Source organism: Diorhabda carinulata, chromosome 1, assembly GCF_026250575.1.
Source record: "Diorhabda carinulata isolate Delta chromosome 1, icDioCari1.1, whole genome shotgun sequence".
Classification (NCBI taxonomy): Eukaryota; Metazoa; Arthropoda; class Insecta; order Coleoptera; family Chrysomelidae; genus Diorhabda; species Diorhabda carinulata.
The window spans coordinates 18,129,519-18,156,605 of record NC_079460.1 but is presented as its reverse complement, the minus strand read 5'-3'; the positions used below and the strand labels follow the sequence as shown (position 1 = coordinate 18,156,605).

At 32.1% G+C, this 27,087-nt stretch overlaps 1 protein-coding gene across 1 annotated transcript; it reads right to left on the bottom strand.

The window, feature by feature from the left end:
- LOC130904111 (glycine receptor subunit alpha-2) lies at positions 1-24,693 on the bottom strand. The gene is made up of 8 exons (XM_057816680.1): positions 24,573-24,693; positions 18,797-18,986; positions 18,325-18,551; positions 14,544-14,626; positions 11,830-11,964; positions 8,981-9,157; positions 1,755-1,960; positions 1-393 (listed from the first exon to the last, which is right to left on the bottom strand). Exons 1-8 carry the CDS (start codon positions 24,647-24,649, stop codon positions 235-237), a joined length of 1,254 nt encoding a protein of 417 aa, XP_057672663.1. The 5' UTR covers positions 24,650-24,693; the 3' UTR covers positions 1-234.
- Between the last annotated feature and the right edge of the window lie 2,394 nt (positions 24,694-27,087).

Below are 27,087 nucleotides of genomic sequence, written 5' to 3'. Positions count from 1 at the left end.
TAAAAATAAAATGTTTATTAAATTTTTAGTATATACACAAATGCACTAAACTGCACTTAACAACAATAAATATGAGTTTAACATTAATTGTCTTGAAAAATATACATATTAATTTGTAAATCCTGATTTGGAAAGAATTTGAATTTTATTCTGGATAGGGATAAATGGAAATAAGAGCAACAACATAATTTTTAAAATTGTGCTTTTCAACAAATATACATTGTGACATTCTGGTCAAAGAAAAGTGGACCAATACACAACATTTAGAATTAAAAATGAAAATGGGAAGAAGAAGCGTGAAAATTGATCTATACACAAAGCTATACTTTTTCCATCACAAAAAGTATCATATTGAGGTTGACTTACTGAGTTATAACGCGGTCTTTCCATTCCCTGAAAATGTGTGAAAAATTGTTAAGAAGATTTTTTCATCTCAAACATTAGATTATTGATCAAATTTTTTAAGCTTTTATTGAGATATAGTACTATTAGTCCATTTAAATGTTACGATGGACCTTGCGTTTTTCTAAGGACGCAATTTCATTTTATCGATGTGTGGGGGGAGTCAAGGAAAGCTTAACCCCAAGTTTTTGAGGTTCCACCCCTTGTCCCCTGGCCGCTATCTTAAATAAAGGAGTGAAAAGCTATTTTTGAATATATCTCGCGGACTATTATCCCTACAAAAAATTCGTCAAGACAAAAAATTGTTGCAAATTGCTTTGCCTACAATTTTGTTAAAGACACTTTTTGCCATTTGCCCATGGAGTTAAGCTTTCCTTGACTTAGAAAAACGCAAGGTAAGGGTACTAAAAATGTAGTTTGTTATTAGAATTAATTTTTCCAAACATGCCGGCTTCATTTTTTTTCATAAAATATATTATTTACTCTATGTTTTTTGAAATATGAGCTCAGAAATCTTATATAAAGCTCTAGCATGTTTAAAAAGCTGACTTTTATATAAGGTTCTTGTAAAATTGGTAAACTTTGGTATAGTTTTATTTTTTGCGAGTTACTTATTTTCATCATAATCTAATACATTCTATTCTCATTTTGTGGCGAAACTCTATGAGCGAGAGAAAAGTTTGATATTTTAATCACTAAAGAAACTTAAGAATCTACGAAATCACTTTCTTGAATCTATTGGCAGAATATAATTGATCTAAATAGGTCGGGACATTCAAAAACTACTTCATCTAATAGATCATTTGTTATTTTTGTTGCTAATATCATCTTATTTTTATGAGTACATTTTATTGATTACTAAATATAATAATAAACAGTATGAAATATTTCGTTACCCTTTATATGAATGATGACACTTTATGTTAATGGATATTTACAAATATGTGGTAATTATTTTTGAAGGGTAAGTTTTTTAAATAGCAAAAGTATTATCTCAATTTTAGTAATGTTATTTTAAAATATATTCTAGCCGATCTGTCATAAATAATTATTTATGTCAATATATTCGATATTCAATCGGAATATTGACATTAAATCATTTTTTCTCTTGTAGTGATGCATCAACTAAATCTCATTATTTTCAATTTTATCAAGCTTCAAGGTTGATGTTGTAAGTTTATTTGTTTGGTAACATGCAACTATACTAGAGGTCTGTGCATAAAAATGTTTTAACATTAATAAGAATAGAAATTACATTTTGAAAACGATTAATGATTCCAATGATATTAGATGAGTTCAAAATATTATAATCATTGTATCAATAACATTTTAAATATTACTTTGACTCGTACCTTATATTCATTGATTTCCGAATTAACATCTTCATCTGAATATCCTTTCATCGCTTTTGTAGCTACTGGACCCATGTAATTGTTCACAACTGCAAATTCCATGAGAGACATAAATACGAAAACGGAACAGCTGGACATCCAGACATCAATTGCTTTAACATATGATACTGGTGGCAGAGATTGTTGAGATTGGGTATTCTGGGTAGCTGAAATAAAGATAAATTTGGTTTACTTCCTAGAAGTCAAAATAAACTACATTTCTTAAGTAGAAATACCTCCACCAATCGAGGTCTTCGCCATCTACAAGGTACGCAGTATTGTCTATGAGTAGTTAATGTTAGGTCTGTATAAGGTACTAATGATTCAAAAGTGGGTAGGGTGTTCAAATTTGGACAAAAAGAAAAATAGAGTAGCCCTGTGATAATTATAGATTTGGTACGATATTGTGACACCAAGCGATTGGGCAATGTTTTTAATTTTTCACCTTTTCCGATGCGATTGAGAAAGGGATGAATTTTTAAGCCAGATACGAGAGGTGCTGTGTGAGTGTTGAGATAAACGGATAAAAGCAAATATTTACAATTGGATATGGCTTTATTGTATTTCAAAATATTCTTCTTAAGCTCAATACACTTTTGCATGCGTTTGAACCAATTATCGAAACATTTTCTACATTCCGATTGAGGTACCTCTAAAACATCTGATTTGAACGCAACAACCGCTTCTTCAGGTGTAGGTGTATTTTTGATCTGCGAGAATAAGAAGAAATCATTTCGTTCAAAACAAGGACTGTACGGCAGATGACCCATTAATTCTTTGTTTTGACTGTTCAAAAACGTTTTTGTTTGAACTGATGTGTGAGAGCTCGCATTGTCGTGGTGGAGATTGATTCGTCTTCTGAAATTGGTTTCCCTGATTTTGGCAAATAAATGCTGGTGTACCAATTAGAATTGATCGTTCTACGTTGCTCTAATCGAACGGTTATTCGGAAAAAACAGGCGACCATTTGCTTGGTGCGCGAACAACTTTTGTAGGATATGGTTTCTCTTGACAAATCCATACGATATTTGTTTAGTTTAGAGTTCATATTCTTAAATCCAAGATTCGTTGACAATAATTGATTTTGTTCATTATTTTTTTACATTAAGCTTATTTGAGCTATTGTCAAATTATGCGTTATCCAACGAGAACCAATCTTTTTGATAGCCAAATGTTCATACAATATTAAATGTATGCGAGTGTAACTAATGCTCAAGTATGACTCAATCTGTCGATCTTGTAATATCAGTTTACGCACAGCATCGACGCTCTCTGACACAACGGTTAGAAAACTAGCGAAACACGTTCGCTCGAGATGGTGCTTCATCACCAAAATTCGAGGCGAGTTGATCGACACTGCTGCTGGCTTGATCCACGTCGAAAGTCATATAAAATCATCGCACGAATATGCGATTTAATTGCATTTTTTGACTAAGATAAATGTTTCAAGTATTGTATAAACAACTCAAATAGTACTGGGATTACTACACGTTTGTCATTAAAAATGTCAATGACAGATTTGACATATTCACATCAGTGTTGCCATATCTCTAAACTTAAGTAGCAACCCTAGTAAGGACAAGAGATGGAAAATGAGTGACCTACTTTACATCAGAATAAAAACAATAGTCTACGGTATGACGATTTGACATTGTCTAGGTAAGTCAAGTTCAAACAATTATAGTTTGCCTGATAAATCATTAGTACCTCGTTTTGGGACAGGAAGGGGGTATTACTGATGAGCTTTTGCTTCATTTTAGTGAAACTACACGTGCCATTGAAACAATAGGCGTGGCATGCTGAGTAGACACAATATTTTTCGAGAGGATAATTCCTGTCCACGGATTAGGAGCATTTTGTTGGAAAAAACTTGATCATCTTGCCCATAGGTCCGATATAGGATCCAGTCATATATTAACGATGACGATATCTGCATGGCAAAATCGTTGAAGACGAAACTCGAAGTTAATTGGATAATATGCCTTAATATTAGCGGAAATTATGTTGAAAAGTAGATTCACGAATATTTTGGTCTATCATTCAGTAGAAAATGATTAATATACATAAATTAGTATTTCGTTATATTCAACTCTCGCATATCAATTTCATCAGCTATTCGAGCGTAAACCAAGAAAGTTATTGCTATAAATGATTGTAATAATAGCCATATTTTTATGAAAATTAGCATCGGTTTAAAAAAATTAATATGTGTAAGGAGTATTACAAAATCATAGCTCGTGATCTACTTGTAATTGGTATGGCAACATATTATTAGATGAAACATTCACAACACATATTTATAATAAAGTTAATCAAAATGGTTTAATTTATCAATTTAATTTTCCACTGTTCCTTTAATGAGTTGAATTTTTCTTTTTACCTACGATAAGTTAATTGTCTAACCAACTATCAATTCCAAGAAAATCTTTCTGTTGTTTCAAAGAATTATTTAGGTACATCTCATAATTCAATATTTCTAGTTGTGTACTTGTCATGAAAATAAAACAACGATATTAAATGTAAAAAAGGATTAAGGATTCCCAAACTATGGAAATAGAGCTGGTGCTAGAGTGTGCTGGGCACGATACACTCAAGTTGTTATAAATTTATTCAGGTCCTAGTTAATTGATTCCAAGTCAAGAGAAAATCTATGAAGAACAATGAGTTTTTTTGAGTTTCAGCTTCTGGTCATTCGGGAACCAAGAGAAACAAGAGGCTCCATATTCTTGCCAGGAAAGGAAAGCGAAAGACTTCAACTGACCTGGAACATTTCTATGGTATGAAAAAATGCGCTTAGAACACGTTATTTCAGAAGAAGAGAGAATATGGAACAAAATTACAGATTTATCCAAAAACTTACCTAATGAGAATAATTTTAACGGGATATGACAAGTGCAGGTTGTGTGAGGAAGACAAAACTATGGATAACGTAATAACAAAATGCTTTACTTCTCAAGTTCCGTGAACAATTATTTTAACGATAATTTCCTCAAGCCCATATATGTTTCATATGTGGTTTATTGTATAATAACCTCACAAAAGAAAGAAATAAAAATCTAGACATTATTAATCAACTAAAAACTATCAAAACCACATCGGGACTGTAAAGTAAAAACGTAAAGATTATAGCCGGGATGAGACAGAGAGACCACATTAGCCCTACAGCGCCTACAATATAGAAAGTCAATGGAAGGTAAATATAATATTAGCATCTCAATTTGACTTACTAAAGATCCGATTAGATGTGAACGAGCTGTAGATAGCAACATAGTACAACAAATAGTAAAATTCAATTACTTTTGAGTAACAAAATCCACTGAAAGTTATAACATGGAGGATAGAATTTCACCAAAAGATATGAGTTAGAATTGAGAATAATTAACGTAGATCGGGCCTCAAAGAATTTAATAGCTTTCTTAATACCAACGCCCATTTAGTGATTGTCATTAGTTAATGCTAAAAATAATTATGTATACAAAAAAAAATGTTCCGTTTCGTTGCTTTGTAGTTGTAGTAGGCTTGTGACATAATATATTGATATTAAATATAAAGATAAGTGTAATATTTGACATAGTTTTTTGGTAACGTTACGGTATTTAAAATATAATTTCACATCGGTAAAGTTTTTTTGATTATTTGCTAAGTTGTGTAACGTTCTCAGAATAATATAACTGGTTATTTTTTCCCATCCAAATCCTACCAAGTATTTTAGATTTCACTATTTTGAATATAATCATTGTCCTTTCTATACGACCAATAATTATGATAGGTATATGTAGATGTTCAGATATTTTCAATGTTTTTCACGGTATTTTTTCTTCTTTTTATATTAATACTCAAATTTTTCTTGGTTTTTTACCTCAAATTTCCATTGAAAGTATAGCTAACACAATCTACAAACACTTCGATAAATAAATCAAATAGATTTATTGTGTCATTACTTTCCTTCTAAAAGAGAAAAGAAAAGTAGTTTTATCACGAATTTCAACAATCAAGATGCAAGTAATCTTACATTTAATCAGAAACATAACTGAAATGAATAATATAAATAATCAACATTCACAGTGTAAAATTAGTCTTCATTGTGTCATTAAAATACATTGTTTATCACAATGCTGCAAGATATAGATCGCCATAAATATACAATTTGAACAATATTATATATTTTGAGGTTTTTTCAACTTCAACAACAAACATCAATCGGTTCCTAGCAACTGGGTCAACTAAATAGTAAATACACACTTGATTCCACAATGAAACGCCGTTTTGTTTTATGATAACATATTCTATTACTTACCTTTCCCAAAATCAACAGTTTCGTTAGCCAAGTTAGTGAATTTTTCATTTCTGGTTGGAAAATTAAATGAAAATTGCTTAAACGTAATATTAGATAATATACATAACAATATACCGACAAACTACGGTTCTAACGTTACCGGCGGTCTGGGGGTAGTTTAAACTTCAGTTTAATATGAAACAGAGAATTCGAACCCAACTTTTTCAAATTGTTTACATTTGTACAATATTATGAAGGATTTTGGTTAAATTATTGTATAGTTACACTTTATTGATGAACTCGATGATGATAAAGAAATTATCAACATTGTCGATGCGCTGAGAAAACAAAAAGTTATTAAATTATAATAATCTTTAAATTGTCCCACGTATTTTTTAAATTTGATTTGCTTCCAATGGAAACATTTCTTTGTATTTCCTTACAAGGTTAACTAAAAGCACTACTTCATTATTAGAGAAATTGCTATTGCACATTGTTCTTGGTTCAATTTAGTTTATTCATCTTTCTTAATCAAGTCAACTTTAAAATAAATATCGGAAAATTTTAGTTACATTTCCGAGCTGTCACCTGTAAAATAAAGCAAACTTGTTTATTATTGGTTTAAACCATAGCTTAAACTTCAGTTTAATCATCAGTTTTACCATAGGCTGTAAAATTGGTACTTAGATGCAATTCTACAACTTGGGGTGAAACTGGAGATTGAACTAAGGTTTCAACTATATATCAAACTTTAATTTAAGCCAAGTATAAACAAAGCTGCTCTATTTTGTAGATAACAGTTGAAACTACATTTTGTTCGTCAGTTATCACTCTCGCGGAAATATAACCTAAACTCTATTTACCTGCTAATACTACATTGGCATTAAGTATACATAAGACAATGTTGATAATTTTCTCATCATCATTGTCGAGTTTATTAAATATGATGTGCAAATTTTTAGTTATTTAAACAAAACTAAAATTTTTTACTCAAGGTAATATCGAAAAAACTATAAAAATTTGTAAATGCTAGGTTGGAATTCTCAGTTTCATATTAGACTAAAGTTTGAACTACCCCCAGACCGCTGGTGACGTTTAAACCGAAGACGGTAAGCGCTATCTATAAAATGTGGAAAAGTGTGGTTTACACTGACGTTTGAAATTTAAGCTTCACTTAATTGCCCCTTACTAGATGAATTTAAGAATTTCACTAATAACAAAACTATATTAGGAATGGGAAAATAGTTCCATATCTGCATTATTTCACATATGCTGAGTATTTTTGCCATATTTAAATTAGAATGGAAACAAAACAGTATTGTGTTTCGTGTGTTATTTAAATGCGATGAACGGAAAAAGATAATATTTTTGTATCAAAATTAGAAAAGGAACCCTTCAGTTAGCAAGTTGATAAACTTCCCATAAATATTGAACTTTCTCTGAAACAATAGTTTTGTACTTGTTCTACTTATCTATGCAGATTCATGTCTACAGATAAGGTAACAATTAGTATACAAACGTGAAAAAAATTATTTTACCATAATACTGACACACTATTTGTGTATGTGTGTATTTAACTTCTTAATGGAAAACCGATCCATTGTCAGCGAATTTAGAATATTTTTCACTGCTAATCGTGCTTGTCAAATTTATAATATTCTTGTTGATTTATAAACTCTTTTCTCAAATTGCCGCAATAAATAATGTGAAACTTAGGGCTTCTGGGACCTTTTAATGTTTCCGATTTGAGATCTCGATGTGATTCGTAAAGTACATCGCTAAACTGAAATATTATTAGACCGTTGAGGACATTAAGTAACGGTGAGTAGATGGCGATGACCTCAAAATTCAGAAGTTTTTCATCTGTCAATTGATTTACAAAATATTATTTAAAATACCGAGTATAATTTCATTCCAAAATTTTTTCACTGTTGCCAAGAAAAAGTCAAATAACCAAAGACTCGACAAAAAGTCAAAAGGGGACTAGGGATAATATTCTCATTTAGCCAACAAGAGGATATATTATTAGTGTTTAGTTTCTCTGAAAGAAACTGTTGAGGAAGCTCGGAGAAGGATTTCTGAAGTCTCTAAGGTTTCTTAAATTGACACTAAAATGAGAAATCTGAATCTAACAATAAACAATGGTAAAATAGCTGGTCCAATCAAATAATGATCTATAAGAACGAACCAAACATTAATCTCAAACTTACGTTGGAAATATCGTGAAGGAGAAGAATTTTTTAAAGTAAACTAAATGAACCAACTCTCAAGGTAACAGCTCTTGCACTTCTTAGGCATGATATAGATGGAGTGAATTACGTTCAGTATACAGATGATCTTCAAATGTCACTTTGTCTAGATATGATATGATGCTGATATGTCGTTGATCGTCAATGGTATCCAAAATAAGTTCTTCATCTCGCACACTAATTTAAACAGGACATTCGCAAATAACACTATAAAACTTTCCTCTTTCTCTAGTTCGTCAATATTAGAGAGTGTTTTTCTGCGAGGAACCACGCGAGAATGAAACCTCCTTCGATATTATCCCATCCTCCGAAAAAAACCAACACCAATAACATATCCACTTCGCTCAATGAGAATTTTCATACATTTGAAACAAATTATATCAATTCAATTAATTACAAGAATAACAGAAATACCAATTGTCAAATTAATATACAACTTTTATCTTAAAAAATTACAAGAGTGAAACCATCTTAGTATTAAATTATCTTTGGAATGGAAATAAAATTTTTTAAACCAAGTGACAGATGACAAACTGTTGGGCCTTTCTTTGAGGCCTTGTAATTCCTCGGAGATTCTGCACTGTGTCGATTTTTATACGCGAGATGTATTCAAAAACCACAGAATAACAAGAAGAATAACAATATCCTTGTAATTATATTACCTAACGTTAGCAAGGATGTGACACCAAGAGTAACTCGTGCTGGTATAGCCTCGGGCTTTATCCAAAACGATATCCATGACATCACAACTATCAAAGCAGACGGAATGTAGGTGTGAAATAAATGATAGCCAAGTCTTCTTCTCAAATTAAAGACTACTGCCAAGCAAGTGAAGTTTCCTGTAATCAGTTTTATTCCGTTAGTAAAAATTGATGTATTTTTTTATTGCACAAAATATTAACAATTGTTCTTTGTTGTTTAATAATAACTAGACATTGTTGGCTCGTATCAAGGGATAATAGTAGATTATGAGAAGCAGTTGAATCAAATCGTTATCTAGAAAATAGAAAAGAAAACAATAGCGGGAATGTATTTCCAAATGTTACATAAAACTGAAAAGGATGATAATTTTTATTGCAAAGCGGATGATGAAATTAATAATTATCATTTGTTTTTGAATATTATTCCTGAAACTAAAGATATATAAATGTCACAATATTTATAAAATAATACACATAGATTCAAAAGCTCAACACCACCTTATTTTGAATTTAACCCTTAACAGGCGTGGTCCGGAATTTTAACACCTAATGCGTTGCGGAGTCCAGGGGACTCCAAAATATAAATAGTGTATTTCCTATTGCACACTGAAATAGTGTTTTTTTATTTTATATATAATCAAAAACGTATAATAAAACAAACAGTAAGCTTTGAAATATTGACAATGATCCAAACAAGTATAAAAAAAAATATAATATTTGGGAATCCTCCCGATTTTCAATGCATTGAACACACAATTTTATCGAACATTGCAAGCAAATTGGTTTTCTGCATTCAATACATAGAAAGCCAGTTTTTCTTTTTAATTTTGGGTCACATATAAAACAATACTTCCTCTGATTTCTAAACAAAACATGTTGATCATCAGCTGGGGCTTCGAGTGCCATCTTCAAAATTCTTGCAATACCTACTTTTAGCTCTCTTGATAAATGTGCATTTTGCACTCTTTCATGAAGAAGTGCTTTATTTTTCTTTGGTACTTTTGAAATTAACGTTTTATTACTTGTAAAGCCATATAATGTAGATCCCACCTGTCTTAGTTTGGAGGATAGTAATTCTTTAGGTACTTCTCGTTTGTTTGTTTATTTTTCGTCATGGTTCCAACGTAAGTAACTTATTCTGCAAAAGATAATCAGTGAGCTGTATTAAAGAGTACCAGTTATCAGTTATATATATATATATATATATATATATATATATATATATATATATATATATATATATATATATATATATATATATGTATTGTATATATAGTGGGTCCGGGTATCAACAAGGCATTGGACTTTCAGGTCATATTTGCTAGGTTTGCTAGGTAAATACATTTTAAATTTGCACCTACCTCTAAAGCCGACCAGCATTTCATCGACATTTGCATTGGCTCCTAAAGCGTAACTTGATTGAGAGTTTTGGTTACATTTTTCAAATATATGTGATATTGCTGCAGATTTTACTCTTAGGATTCTCTCTTCATAAGTGTCGAACCTTAGGCAAGCTAATAAAACAGCAAATCTTTTTGCTGACATTACCAGTCCAAAAATATCACACCAGTCCCATCTGCTGAAACGATTAATTCAATGGCCTCATTATTAGACTTAAAGGCAGCAGTTAATACCAGAAGTCCAAGAAAACCATTTATTTTAATGGAATTTGTTTCTCGGTACTCGCGATTCTGATTGCCTGGTTTATTACGAAATCCCTGAATTTTTAAATTAGTGTATTGCACAACAATATCTAGGATATCTTGCGAGAATATTTGCCTCCATGCTTCCAGCGGTGCAATTTCTGGTATATTTTTATTCCCTGGTAACTTCAATATGTTTGCGCTGCTGTTTCGGGTTGGTTCGGTGGCCGCCCATTTGTATCTGTTTTTTCCGTAAACATATTTTTTCTTGAAATACTTGTGTCACTGTCGTTTTCACTTTCGATAACCTGTATTCCATCTTCATAGTCAGAATCACTACTCTCTGTTTCGTGATCACTCATACACTAATTGCGCCGTGGAGTCCCTCGGACTCTAAGATCTTTGTTATACGTACTTGATCAGCGCCTACTGCCTGATCAACAAATACGAAAGTTATCACAGTATCATACTTTCTTAGAGTCCCAGGGACTCCGCAACGCTTGTTAAGGGTTAAAGAATATTTCTTTACAACCAATTTAATGCTGCTAAGACATGAGACAGGCTGTGAGATTTCCAAAATCTATTGCAACTATACGAAGACGAATACTTGAGACAAACATTAGATGGTGATGACCAATAAGAGCTTCTCGTCTCCAATGTGAGCACCAAATTTGTCGAGTGAGTGATAATCATCGAATATGAGTATAGAGGATGTCTGATGTCTACTAGTACTGCACACTTTGCTTATCAACGCTTCGGGCAGCTCCACAATGCTGCACAAAAAGAATGGAGTAATGTTCTTTGAAAACTAATCATTAATTTGGTGAAAATAAGCGCAGGCGTCGTTAGAGGCATAGATGCCTTCTTCTGATATTGAAGTAAAGAAAACTAATCCTGTTTTGCCATTGAAATTAATACAAACTAACGAAACTCATTTCCAAGAATTGAAGATTTAAAGTGATGCAAAATTTTCGAACGCATGTCTTTTACCAGAATTATTCACATGTTTTTGAATTTGCGAATATTCACATAAACTATACATACATAAAACAGTAGAAAATAATGGGAGCATGTCATTGTAAACCATTTGATAGGTTAAACTGGCCTAATAATAATGTGAATAAAACCAAGAAAGTATAAAAATTCTCGAAATATTTCGTATACTACCTGTTGAGTACTCTATAGTACAATCTGTTGTATAGTTGTTGGAAATATCGAGTTGTGGAAGTTCAATATCTGGATTCACAACTAGAGGATCTGTCATATTCCATATAAACACCAGATCATGATCTGTATGAGATACTGAAAAAACAAAACAAAATTAACAATACCACACAACAAATTACAGATACTGTGCAGCACTTTATTGACTATTTGACTTACTATAATAATACTAAACTATATTTTATAACTATGGTCATGCTGAAGAAAAGAAAACAGGATCTTGAATTTTTCAACTTGCTCCGAGATCTTCATTCATGGAGCTCATCGAGGACACACGCGCAACCTCAATGTCAAGAAAAACGGATAGAAATAGCCTCCCGCCTATTAGTGGAATGATAAACTAGCAAACCTGAGTTTTCTCAGTGCCAACGCTTACAAAAGATAACGCAGACAGAAAGGAAAAGAAATACCTGGACTGAAGTAGACAGACACAAACATGAAAAGCAACTAGCGAGGAGGCATATCAGTCTAGCCATCAAAAAGAGTAAAACATTGCACTGCGGTTGATAACGATCCTTGGAGACAATGAAAAAATCGGCTTCTATGTATGCTAGAAGCAAGGCTCTAGAAAAGCTCATAAGATCAAGGCCTTAACAGTAGTGGAAGCTAGTTGTGACTTCTCATCAGCACTCGAAGGATATTATTTTATTCGCAATCATCGACGTGAGGAATGATTTCAATTAAGATGCTCCCCCTCACTTACTTCGCATGGAAGAGAGCAACAAACAGCTCCTCTTTGGAATAGGGTATGAAATGAGAACCCGAAACGTCATTTCTGGCAGGAACAAAGAAGAGATCCAATATAATCTAACCAGCACCATGCGGATGTTGAGAAGATGGCTTGAAGACCATGGACTATCGCTAGCGGTGGTAACGACCAATTTGATCTTTTTGACCAATAAGGAAAAGACAAAATTTGACAATATTCAAGCAATGAAAATCGAAAGGAGACGAATTCATTAAATATTTAAGATTCACCCTAGACTAGAAAATAAGTTTTGAAGAATACATAAGGAAAGGAGCAGATAAAGCATCAACAGTCACACATTCGCTGAGTCGATTAATGAGAAATATCGAGGGTCCGACTGCTACTAAGAGAAGGCTTCTGATATCAGTCACAATACTTCTGTATGTAGAAAAGTTACGCAAAAAGAGATTTATCGCAAAAAAATAGCTAGGTTGTAACACAGAGCAGCTTTTAAAGTACGCAGTGCTTATCGCTCTGTATAAGAACCAGCAGTATTACACAGTGGGGAACCAAACCAGTGTTATACCATCCTGGCACTCGAAGGCAGGAGAATATACAAGAGACTACATAACGAGAAAAAGCCGATGTAATCATCGACAAAGTCAGAATCGCTAAGGTAGAATGTATATATGATTTGAGATATCGTATATCATTCCTTTTAAGCTGAAGACAATTGCATAAATTTCTGCTTGAAAAATGCTTGTTCCGCTGCCCAGGCTTTCAGAGTCTTTGGTTCTGGGCCCGCACTCCTTTACCATCCATATACCATTTAATGGCATTTCTGTTCATTTCTTGTATGTTGTTTTGATCCCATTTGCTTTCACAATTTACTATTGAGATGAAGTATTTCTCAAAGCTGAACTTTTTCGATACAACATCCGGAAGCATGTCCCAGGGTTGGTCATTATTTAGGAACGGGTTTTCTTTCATGATTCCGTCTCTGAACATTCCAAGTGATGTTCTCTCTGCCACGCCTTCTAGTAATACGATGAGAAGTGGGATATTTAGAATTTAGAAATTTAGAATCACTAGTGCATCTGTGGGGCATGATTTCATGGCCCCAGTTGCACATAAGCAAGCTAGTCTTTATACCTTTGAGAGATTATTCCTCGTGGTATTCAGACTTGTTCTAGACTTGTTCTAGTACCCCAAACCACTGCCCTATATGTTATGATTGGTCTTACATAGTATGATACAGATCAATGAGGTGAGTAGATTGCGTACCTCTTATCACATGTCAAGATCTGAATAAAGAGAAGTCAGGGGGAGGTTAACTATTACTTGATCAACTACTGCCTGGACACTAGTACTTTTGATCCTACCTGCTACGATGAAAATGAAAAGAAGAGAACCTCACTTGTCTCGCTTGCTGACAACACAGAGTACATGTTCTTCATAGACAGTTATTGGAGCTTACAATGCGAAATACTGAAAAAAGTTCGGAAAATTCACTCCAGAGAATACCTTGGGGATAATAATCACGAAAGAAGACAACTGGGATGCCGTAGGTAAGTACATAGAAACAATCTTACGGACTAAAAAACAATTTGGTCAATGACCAAACCACGTGAAGCAACAGCTAAAGAGATCACAGAATGACGAATAATAAAAGTAAACGGAAATCGAGTGGAGAACAGCCATTCTATGAAATGATAACACGGGCCCAGAATAAAAACCTCGAAGATGTTTATTATGAAGAGGGTTTCAGTGGGTATAGCCCCACAAACCGTTCATCTTATTATGGCCACTGATAGTACGGATGCGCATTTACCTTTTTTTCGGATTAAAAAAACTTGACAAAAAAAGGAAAAACAATGTAGTGCGTAGAATAATTCACGAATGTTGGAGATGAGACGGAAATAAATGACAGCTGTAAGATGTAAATTACTTAAATGTATGTAATACTTACGACTTTCTATCATCATTGAACAAATTTGTGTATCATGCGGGTAAGTTTCAAATTTCATCGCACAAGACAATACTAATGTTAATCTGAAACCAAACAGTTGCTTAACAATCTTATTAAATAATGAAATATCGTGGAAGCAATACTTTGTTATTGGAATTATTCAATTTCACACAGTATAAGAAAAATTATGAATTATGAAATTAAAGAAAATGAACAATGTTGAATATTGATTGTGAAATACTGAGTACATTCTTTGTTTTAAAACGTGAATGTTTAATCGTGAAATTTGGTTAAACGTCATTGCTGATTAGTTCTTATTTTGATAACCGGTGGGAAGAAACAGTATTATACCCGAAATACATATATTAATATCTTACATAATTGAAAATAATGTACCAAATTAAGTACCGTTTATATAAGCATGAGATATCTAGCTTCGTAATCATTGTAGTGACGTGGTTCACGAATAATATTTATGTCTTATATTATCAAGATGTAGTAGATCTCAACACTTCATTAAAAAGATATTTTGAAGTATTAAGACACAGATAATATCTTTATATTTGGTAATAATCATACGTGAGGTTATTCCAGTTGAAAATAATAATATGGGCACTTGCTTTTATTCCTTAACTCTGTCAAAAATACAAATAAAAAAATACTGTGTGAAAGTGAAATGAAATCATCATGTTTTGTAGATAATCCACACATTTCCACTTCTATAAATGAGACAACATATATATATTTCTCTATTGTTTGGTACCTCTATTTTTTCTAATCTGGAATATACACTACGCCATAAGAGTATCGCATCGTTCATAAAAATGGCAACGTTGTTACAAAATCGGCGTTAGTAGAATTTTATTATTGTTAAACTACCAGAACTAAGCTGGAATTTCAAAAGCCGTTGGTTATATTCATACTGAACACACTGTTTACATCACTACAAGACCCACACTCACAGACTCACAGTTACACTGTCTGATGCGCCTTTCGATAACCAAGTTATTGTCTTCAGAGACTGAAGGTAAACTATCTCTGAAGACGAATTCATTCGTGGGAGCACTTCGTTACAGGAGGAATTTTGTGAAGGTCGTCCATAATCGGCTGTGCCAGAAAACATCGATGGTGTGCGATCGAATTATGGATCTATGCATATTAACCCGAAACTAAACAACAATTGACTGCATGGGTCTTTCAAGACGAGCCAAATCAAATCGCGCATGAAGCACTTCGAAGCAAATGGTAGCCTGTTTTTTCGGAATAACTAGACATGTAGCCACCATTGCGTTGGAGCAATGTAAAAAGATCAATTCTGAATGATACACCAGCATCCGTTTGCCAAAAGTTTTCGAAGAAATCAGGAAAACCAATCGCAGAATACGAATTAATCTCCACCACGACAATGCGAGTACTCACACATCAATTCAAATAAAAACGTTTTTGAACAGTCAAAACATCGAATTGATGGGTCATCTGCCGTAGAGTCCTTGTTTGGAACCCAATTATGTCTTCTTATTCCCGCAGATCAAAAATAAATTTCAAGGTCGACGTTTTTCTACACCTGAAGAAGCATTTGATGCATGTTTTGAAGGTACATCAAACGAAATGGAAAAAATGCCTCGACAATTGGTTTAAACGCATGCAAAAATGTATTGATCTTAATGGAGAATATTTTGAAAAATAATAAAGCCATATCCAATTATAAATATTTGTTTTTATTTTTCTATTTCAAAACAGTAACAACTCTCGTACTACAGATCGGAGAATACTTGTTTATAGAAGAGATGGTGAGAGGTATGTTTCTTACATAATTAGACCCCCAACAAATTTTGGAGAAAGATCTAACTAGTTGTGGGTTGGAATGTTTTTAAAGGCTCACGCATAATTGGTACTGTTAGATCATTAACTGGTCTTAGGTACATTACAGAGATTCTAGAGCTACATATTGTTCCTTATGATCCTTTCATAGGCAATAAATTTGAGTTAATGGATGATAACGCATGTCGTTAGAATAGTATACCAGTACCTTCAAGAGGTGAATATTGTTGTTTTAGATAGGCGTGCACGTAGCCCGGACTTACACACTATTGAGCATGTGTTGGACAATATTCACGGTGAGATCCATAAATTTAGTACCTGCTAACTTCCAACAATTGCAAGAGATGTTAATGACTGAGTGGGATAATTTGGACCAAAATTACTTAAAGGGTCTGAACAGAAGCATTCCATTACGTTATTCTGATGTGATTAGAGCTCAAGGAGGCAACACACTTTCTAAATTTATTTTATTTAGTTCTAAAAGATTTATTTTGTGCTGATTTGTCGATTTCTGACTTTAAGTATACTTTTGTAATCTCTGTTATTAATTTAAATACAGAAAACAGTTGATATACATATACATGATAATAGAAATAATTGCGATGCGATACTTTTTTGGCAGAGTGAATTTGACATATGTCGGTCTGTCTCTCTTATTTAAAAAAAAACATTAGTTGATATTGAATGCAAATATGGAATAAAAAATATGGAAAATTATTTAAAAAATCTCCATATTCTATATAAATTATTAATTAACAGCATTCCATAATTTTTTTTAATTTTTGAATTGTGTATACAGAATTTTATTACAGATTCTAAAATTCAACTCCTATTCTCTATTAATTAATTCCTGAAGTTGAATATATTGATATTTAAAGCTCGGAATATATACTTACAACAGTATACACTGGTATTTTATTGCCAAAATATTTTTTAATAAATACCAATCAAGAATAATCAATAAATTTAACATAAAAAAAAATAAGTATTATGTCGTCTCTACTATTTGTCATAGCATTATTATAGTTATATAAATGCTTAATTTGATTTATCTCAATTCTACCAATGTTATTGGTTTTTCCTCTACAAACGGCCACACAAACGTGTCCAATAGTATCAAATCCAGAAAATATGATGGCCATAAGATGATTGCACCACAACCAATCCATATATTAGATTGGTCACTCAAATGTAGTGTGCCAGCCTATTACCAGATCATTTACTCAACAGAAAACATTTGCTTCAAAAGCTGAGCTACCTCCGGCAAAATATTTTTACCTAAACTAACCGGATTATTTTTCACATAAGGTTAAATGTTTCTAAAATGTTTTTCCTTTTATTTTATGCATGAGTCATAAATAATAATATTGAACATCGAAGGTGTAAAATATATTTTCTAATACAGTTTTTTTATATAGGTTAGGTGTATCTAATTTGAAACTATATTTTTCAAATTAAAAAATGAAATTACATTTGATATATGGTCCAATCCATGGATATTTCATTTTCTGAAATAATTTAAAAAACACTTAGTTGATTTCTTACAACTTTTGTTTGTTATATTCTGTTAGTTACATAATTACATAATTTACGATGACGGGAGATCAACTTTTATTGAAAAGTTTGGTACCTATGTATCAGAAGATTCTGGTACCTGAAATGAAATTTTTACTGTATATATATATATATATATATATATATATATATATATATATATATATATATATATATATATATATATATATATTGCTCTGCACCAACACTTATATCTTCAGAGAAAGAAGGTAAACAATTTACCTTCGATGTTTGACATTGTAATAAAATTAGCGTAGTGGCGGTATTTATATGATATATTGAAGAATTATAAAAAAAACATATTGGACATAATATATATCCTCTCCAATACTTCAAGAAATACTATATTCATTATTAATTTTTTGAAAAAAGTATTTCAACTCACTTAGACATGTATAAGAGCGTTTTATCATGATACAACCATAAATAATGATTAGGAATGGTCATTTCATGAAAAGTGACACTTTTAGCGTTCTTAAAAAAACAATCAGGTCTCCAAATATTATGCAACCATTCTACATCTAAAATTCTGTATTCTTCACTCATATTTTCTGGAAGCCGCAGTCTAGGATCTCTCCAACTTTGAGCTAAAAATATGTCGGTGACATAAGTCTGAAAGAAATAATACCATTTAACATAAAAAATGAAGAATTATTTTAAGGATAATTGAATATACAAATCAATTATTAATTAATAAATCCATAAAATAGGAAGTAAATGATGTGATTCTTGTAAAGTTGATAAAAGGTAATCTATGATTCTATTGCCAAACTCCAATTTTTAGAATTGAAAGAGTATTGTTACAAAAATTCGTTAGAAATTTCACTGAATATCTATTTTGAAAATCATGTACTTACCATGGATTCTTCATTGATTGAATCTAGCGATAAAACCGTAACATGGAAGTATACGATTGTTGGTTGGCCTTGCAGTTTCGGCGCTCTATTTTTGTCATAATTTTTCGGTTTTAACGGTAAAATGTCTCTAAGAGATAAACTAGTTTCTTTTATCTCATCATGTATTCTGTGTCTGGTGTGATTTGCGCCACTATAAAAAAACAAATATTCCGTTTAATATTTATCTAATTAAAATTAATTTCTCTCGACAAATAACTGAATAATGATCTTTCAAGGCAGTGGATAGAAAGAAAAACTGTAAATAACTACAATTCAACTAAACAACTTTACTTAGTACAACTCCTTAGTATTATATAATACAAGTTACTCATACATTTTACATCAATTCTGATTTCTTAAGCCCATATCTTCTGCCTCATTGACTCAGATCTTGTTTATAAAATAGTTGATTCTCAAAAACCTATTTCAGCTCCTAGAGAAAATACAAAAATATGCAAAGCAACGCTTATTTTTGAGGTGGAGAGTTTTGTAGTAGCTTACGAAAAATTTGGCCAAAATATAAACAAGTTTCAACTTTTAAAAACTCCGTGCAATATTTTCCAATGAATTGAAGCAAATTAGATAACAGCTTTTTGTAGTATTTTTACTTCTACAACTCAACAAAACATTCAGATAAAAGCTATTAGAAAGAATTCAATTTATTACAGGTCACGACATATTGCTTATAATGGGTATTTTCTGTTTTCTTTCAGACACAATTTTTGTTGCCAAAATTCCTTCATTGTAAACTAAGTTTCACAAACTGAATATTGTGCGTTTATAATTTTTTTAACTTCAACGAAAAGTTGAAATTGTGTATATTCATGAGTAAAGTAGAGGAAGCAGAAGATGTCAACAATATTTATGGGAAAATATCTAAAATAATTTTAATTTTTTAGACCACCTCCAGCATATAAAAACTCCATAATTTCGATAAAAACATTCATTAATAAGGACGGTTAACATAAAGTATCAAAAAATTTGGTTCTGTTGGAAACCCGGATGCGTTAGAATATATATATATATATATATATATATATATATATATATATATATATATATATATATATAAGATATAAATAACGAAAAATCTACATATCTCCGAATTATTGGCTTTGAATTTATAGGAATATATATTAAGGTTCGAAATATAAAGTAGAATGAAACATAATCCACACTGCTAGAATTAAATCCCCAGTATTGATTAAAAGATGTTAATCAATATTCTTAAGGATACACTTGGCTAATTTTAATGAGTACCTTCGACCTATTTACAAATTTAACGGTCGGGATTGATTTTAGAAACCTAGTTTTTATAATTAATGTCTGATAATTATTTTAAGGTAAATTTCAATTTTAACAAGCCCTGGTTTTATGATAAACTAAACGATTTTACTATGCATTTTGGAAATGATTACTAAATTTTCCTGCTGTTAGAGTTATTCACCAATACTATTGTAGATGAAACCTTGGATAAAAGGATCAGATATCATAGAACAAAGTAGAAATTAGCCAATATCATTATTTATGCTACATAATTCTAGTTTCATAGTAAAACGAAATCAACTTTCAACTCTTAACATTTAAAATTGACGGAATGATTGATTTATTTTCTGGTTTTAAATATCAAAAATAATAATTCACTGAATGTGTTGTTCAATTGATTTCCATGAAAAGTGGAATAATTTAACCGATTGATATAATATTGACAACAATTTATACAAAGATATATTTAATAAACTAAGAGAAGCAGAGCGCAGAAAGTTTTCTATAATAAATATATTTTAATATGTGTATTTGTCTATTTTTTCTTATTATATTACTGACATCTAAAGCAGATTGTGTGATGAAATCATGTACACGTATACACGTTTGTTTAGAAAATTCGAAATTATCTTTGAACTTCCTTGTCTGGCTATAAGGACATAACAAATCCCTAATATCTTGTACAAAAAACTTGTATTGGCATTTAGAATATTAATTATAATAAATTTGGAGACATTTCTCACGATACCTATCAATTATTCCTATAAAGGGTAGTGCCCTAAACGTGAATTAATATCCTAATAAATATAAAAAATATTCCATAGTAGTTCCTAAACAGTTTTAATTATTTTAATACAGGGTTTTTCTATATTCGACCGACAACGCTCTACCACAGAGAGATATCAAAAGAATGATTCACTTTGATATGTAAATACGAACCCTTACGGGACTTAGTTGCTAAGGTATAGGGTGTTCAAAATTTTAAATTAAAAAGAAAAATTTGCCATATATCAAGAATGCCTTTAAATTTTTTTTTTTTCGAATTTGATGACCAATATGCTCCTTAATAAAGTAATTTTTTGACATAACAAACTTTGGAAAAATTTAACCAGTGGCGTGATGTCAGGGTTAGTTGTCACTATTATCCCCCTATTTTTACGCCAATAGAACAAATTATTTTTCCAATTTTGTTTCAATTAGCCTGATTTTTTAGTTGAAAAACTAATAATATTTAGATAAAATAAACGGTGTTGTAATATTGTAGAAATTTGCCACTAAACAAAAGTCTGCAAGCACGTAAGTAATTTACAATTTGATTAATTATTTATTTAACTTCGAATAATGATTAAGCGTAAGTAGATAAAAACAAATAAAAACTATTCATCTATCTACTATCTCAATTTCAAACAATAATAACAAAATTAGAAATGAAAATAAAAATAATAATAGCACAAATTAAATTTCAACAACACTGTATTACAACAATAACAAAATTGACAAAATTACAGTAGTTGTTCAAACTGTTGGCTGCTTACTTCAAAACACTTATTACACCGTTTTGTCATTGAAAAATGTGTCTTGGAAAATAAATCTGGATGGGATTGAATGCTTTCTGCCGCATCTTGAATTCTAGCTATTAGATCTTGTTCAGATTCAATGATTGTTTCGTACATTAAGGACTTCATATAGTCCCATGTAAAAAATCGATAAGATTAAGTCAGGTAATCTTGTAGGCCAACAATTGGGTCCACCCCAACCAATCCATTTTTCTCTAAAACGTCTGTTTAAGTAATTTCTTGCCGCAGCAGCAACATGAACATTCGAGTTGAAACCACATGTGTTGTCTAATATTTAACGGTACATTCTCTAACAACATCCAAAGTTTCTTCCAGAAAGCGCGTATAAATTGATCCATTTAATTTATTTGGTAAAATTTAAGGCCCGATTAAGCAGTTTCCAGCCATACCCACCCACACATTAACCGAATATTTATCTACCCTCGTCGATATACAACACATATTTTGGAAAATTTCGATCTTCACGACACTTTTGTGAATACCAGTTTGAAAATTCCATACGCACACTTTAGATTTTAATACTTGAACGCTGACCAATTTGTATGGATGTTACACTTCTTTTAAAACTTTCCATACAGAAGAATGGTCCATTTATAAAGCGTGACCTATAGTGCGAGTACTTTCAAAAATGTTATTTAATATTTCCTCTGCCAAATGCACAGTCCTTGTTGTACGTTGCTTTCCAGCATTATTTCTTTCAATTAACAAGTTTCCGGTTTCTTATTCCCTTTATATTCCTGACATCTTTGGTTTAGATGCCATAGTAACATTTGGAAATCTTCATGAAAAAGCTAAACCATGAATAATAACATTGAACGATACCAAATCAGTGCACATAGACTTTACAAACTAGAAACATATGCAACCGAGTGACACGACATAAATCTCAGATACCATATGCCAACCTAGGATGTCAATGGAATTGAGTCCATAGACAATATAAGAAACGCATCCCATACATAGGGGAGCATAGACGTAACTGTAGTTCCACTCAGGTCCGCTATTGGGTATTTCCGTCGAAACATCAGCTGTTGTTACCTCCGTTCAATGAAGAAACACCACATGTTTCATATACAATCAAAAGTGACATGAGAGTAGTTGTGTTACTTATGTGTAATTTATGAGAAAAACTTCGATTGACTTCCATTTGATTTAAGCAGCGCGTTTTTTTAAATTTATGATTTCAATAAAATAGCTTTACATTCAGAAAAGTTCATGGAATCAACGAAAAAAATTAACATTTGACAGTTTATGTCTTTTAGAATTGCAAGAGGAACAATGACATATCTGCAATTAGGGATTGGAATCACGCTAATTAAATCTCAATAATTGGAAAATGAAAGTCGGGTACAATTCTCTGAATAAACCAATACTTTCTATATGTATATTAAACTTTTTATACAACTGCAAATTTTCTTGTAAAATTGAAGTTTTTGCATTTAAGTTCTTCCATAACAGCGATATCGAGAAAAGGAGAGCTACGATTCAAATCTACAAAATGTATTGAATATTGGAGATAAATCCCACTTTACAGGCAATAAAGTGTTATTGTATAAGCAAATTTTGAAACCATTGTGAGCATACAACTCAAGGAATTTTTAAATGAAAGTAGTATGTAAATAAGTCATAACAAAGTACTAAGAAACATAATAAATGCCTCCTTGGTAGACTAGAAATATTAACCTCAATTGAAAGTTGAAAATTGTTTCTGTTAGGCAGACGATAGCCAAGTTTGCCAAAAATCAGTATAAAGTAGAGTATAGTGCATAGTTTACATCAGTCTTAGTGTTAATTATCTTAGAGTCTAAGAAACCACTACGGAGTAGTTTTAGGTTTTAAGAGTGAAATTACAGAATTAATTAAAAAGAAATTGCATTGATCTTAGACTGATTAGACTATAATGTCAAGAAAAGTCTATTAAGGTTTAATAATAAAAAACAATAAAACACGAAAAATCTTTTATATCAATTTTATGAAGAAAAAATAATGAGGTAATTTCTTCTGAATATATTTTAATATCGTATAGATGAATATCATGTTGACCTATATATTTATACTACTATAGATAAATAAGTTTTTTCGTATTGGGAATGTGGCAAAATTGAACACCAAAGTGTACTCACTTTGATATATTCCGAGTTTTCGAATACTTATGTATTCATCATCTTGGAAATAATTAGTGAAGATTCATTGGTTTTAAATTGTGTAGTTTCTCTTAAAAAAATAGAATTCATGGATTTCAAAATCCAATATTCAAATTGACCCTTGACAGAATTCCATCTAGACTTCACTTTCAAGTATCCCCATAAAAATGAATCAAGAGGAGCCAAATCGGGTGACCAGGACGGCCATTCTAATGTTACACTTCGACCTATCTACCGATTTGAAAAAACGTTGTTCAAGTGGTTGCGCACCAACACAGCATGGTGTGAAAACGTACCATATTATTGCAGCCATCATTTTGTTTTTGGAAAAAACCGGTTCAATTCGGGGATCAAGAAGTTTTGAAGAACTTCTAAATATCGTATTTATGGTCATATTTTTCGTGGCAGAACCAATAAGTTTGACCAAAATAGACAACAAAATATAATTGAACTCAAAGAAAAGGTACGTTTTGACGTTGCATGAATATCTGCGGAAGTTATAAAAAAGGTTCGAGAAAAGTTCAGGGTACGTCTTTCTTATTGAATTACAGCTGAAGCTTTATTGTATTTAATAGATAATACAATTTATTCTAATAATGAAAGTTTCTTAATTTTTTATATAAACTTTATGTGAAATTGTTGATATTTTGTCTGAATTGAACTACCACTAACATATTCTAAAATGAGGATAATTAGATTGAGAGTAATAACATGTTATTAATATCAAAAACCAATCTACGGAATACTTACAATGTATGTGTACTTAAAACAGTAAAAATTTTATCACTCAGAATAAACATGATCAAAATGTTAACTACACATTTCATTTTGTATAAAGTAATATAGCTGCTTGGATGTGACTAACCATCATACTCGTGTCCATTAATCAAATTATAGTATTATAGCATTATCGACTGCAATGACACAATTGGTCGGCTTTATATTGCATTATAATTTCACACTCTGAAAATTCCAGACATGTGTTTTTAAGCTTAAAATCGACTTTTGTTCTAATTTATATTATTGACGAGGTTTTTTTATTAAACCAAACAAAAAATATATTTCTACCCATAACTAATTTTTCTCTGGTTCTCATGTATCGCGAGTCAGTGCTGACAGTACAGTTTCCACATTTGCGTTCAGGTGTTTGAGAACATTTTTTCCTATTATCACCATATTATCTTATGTTTACTTCAAAAACTTTATACATTACTCTTATAATACCTGTATTAGCCGATGAATTAATCGTTTTTTCAAAATTATCCCTATTCCTAGTAAAGGAAATAATATCCTTCTATCAACGTACACCTTCACATTAATTTCCAAAGGATCAACAAAATAGACAAACGAAGAATGCAAGAAAACCTATTCGTTATGGTAAAGAACCCCACGAAGATACTTGTAATTTAGAGGACGTTTCACTCTCCAACTACGCTCAAGTAAAAAACAATTTTTCCCTTTTCACCCAAGTAACTAATGGAAATACAATAATTTGTTGTAAGAAAATAACAAACGTTAATGAAGATTTTAAACTAAAATTCAAATCTATAAAAATTTCGAAATGCGGCATCGGGAATAACGATTGCATTTATTCATTTCAAGATGACATCCCTTCAGAGGTAGTCAAACTAGTGGTAAAAGTAGCACCCGAATACTTACTGAAAATGTTCAACACGCTTCTTAGAGAGGGCCTCTTCCCTACTTGCTGGAAAATGGCTAGGCTGGTACTACTACGGAAACCTAATAAGGACGGGCCTAGCCCATCATCCTTTAGACCCTTATGCTTACTGGACACCTTAGGGAAACTCTTAGAGCACTTACTATCAGAAAGGATACGCAAAGAGCTTGAACACAAGCAAAATCTTTCTAACAGGCAATTTGGTTTTCGAAAGGGTATGTCTACAGTAAATGCCATAGAAAGTGTTTGCAGCTTTGCGAGAGAAGAGCTGTGGAAGACCTTTAGAAATAGACAATTGTGTGCACTTGTTACAGTGGATGTTCAAAATGCGTTTAACACAGTAAACTGGTAGCAGATAATAGGTGAACTGGAGAGGAGGGACATATCTCCTCAAATCCTAAGAATGGTGAACAGTTATCTTTCTAGCAGGTCTCTCTGTATAGAGGAGGATGAGATGGTACCCATTACAGCTGGAGTGCCACAAGGTAGTGTTATGGGCCCATTGCTGTGGAACATTATCTATGATAGGGTTTTAAACTTAGGACTAATGGAAGGAGTATCGACAGTGGCCTATGCAGATGATCTCGCAGTCATGATCAAAGCCAAAACAGAACAAGTTCTAATGGAAAGGTGTAATGATGCTTTGGAAGAAATAGAAGCTTGGATGAGGTCAGTTGGACTTAAGATAGCTCCCGAGAAAACAGAAGCTGTGATGATAGTTGGGAAGAAACGTCATGGCCCAATAGAACTTAAAATCGGAGGTCTCGCCATTCACCCAAAGAACCATGTGAAATACCTAGGTGTAATCATAGACAGAAGGCTCAAGTTCACTGAACACCTCAGATATGTGTGTAACAAAGCGAACGTTACAGTTTCTGCTCTCAGTCGTCTAATGCCTAATATGGGAGGCCCATGTGAAGCAAAAAGGAGGATTCTGGGGTGCGAGGCGGAATCTATACTTTTATACGCAGCTCCAATCTGGGGTAGTGTTCTAGAGATTAACAAATATAACACCGTAGCCAGCCGAGTACAAAGAAGAGTAGCGCTGAGAATATGCAGGGGCTATCTCAACCGAGGCTGCAAGAGTACTTGCACGAATAATACCTATAGATCTTCTAGTTGAAGAGAGATCGAGAGCGATAGGAATGACAGCAGGTGAGAAAAAGGCTCTTCGAAAAGAAACGGTACAGAAATGGCAAAATAGATGGAACGCCAGCGACAAGGACGTGTGGCTTCACAAACTGCTACCAGATATTACGCCGTGGTATGAGAGATCCTGTGGTGAAATTGGATACTATTTGACCCAAATAATGACAGCCCATGGCTCCTTCCAAAGTTATGTTAGGAGAATAGGTAAAGCTGAAAATTACCTCTGCCTATACTGTAGCTCGGAGATAGATAATGCAGAGCACACAATTTTCAGATGTCCTGCGTGGGCGGATATTAGAAACTTGTCTGAAATAACAGTAAGAGCTGAGTTACGACCAGAAAATATAGTGCAGATCATGATGGAAGCAGATTTTAAATGGAAAGCCGTTGAGAGTATGGTGGAAAAAATTCTAGAAAGAAAGGAACAGGACAGTAGAC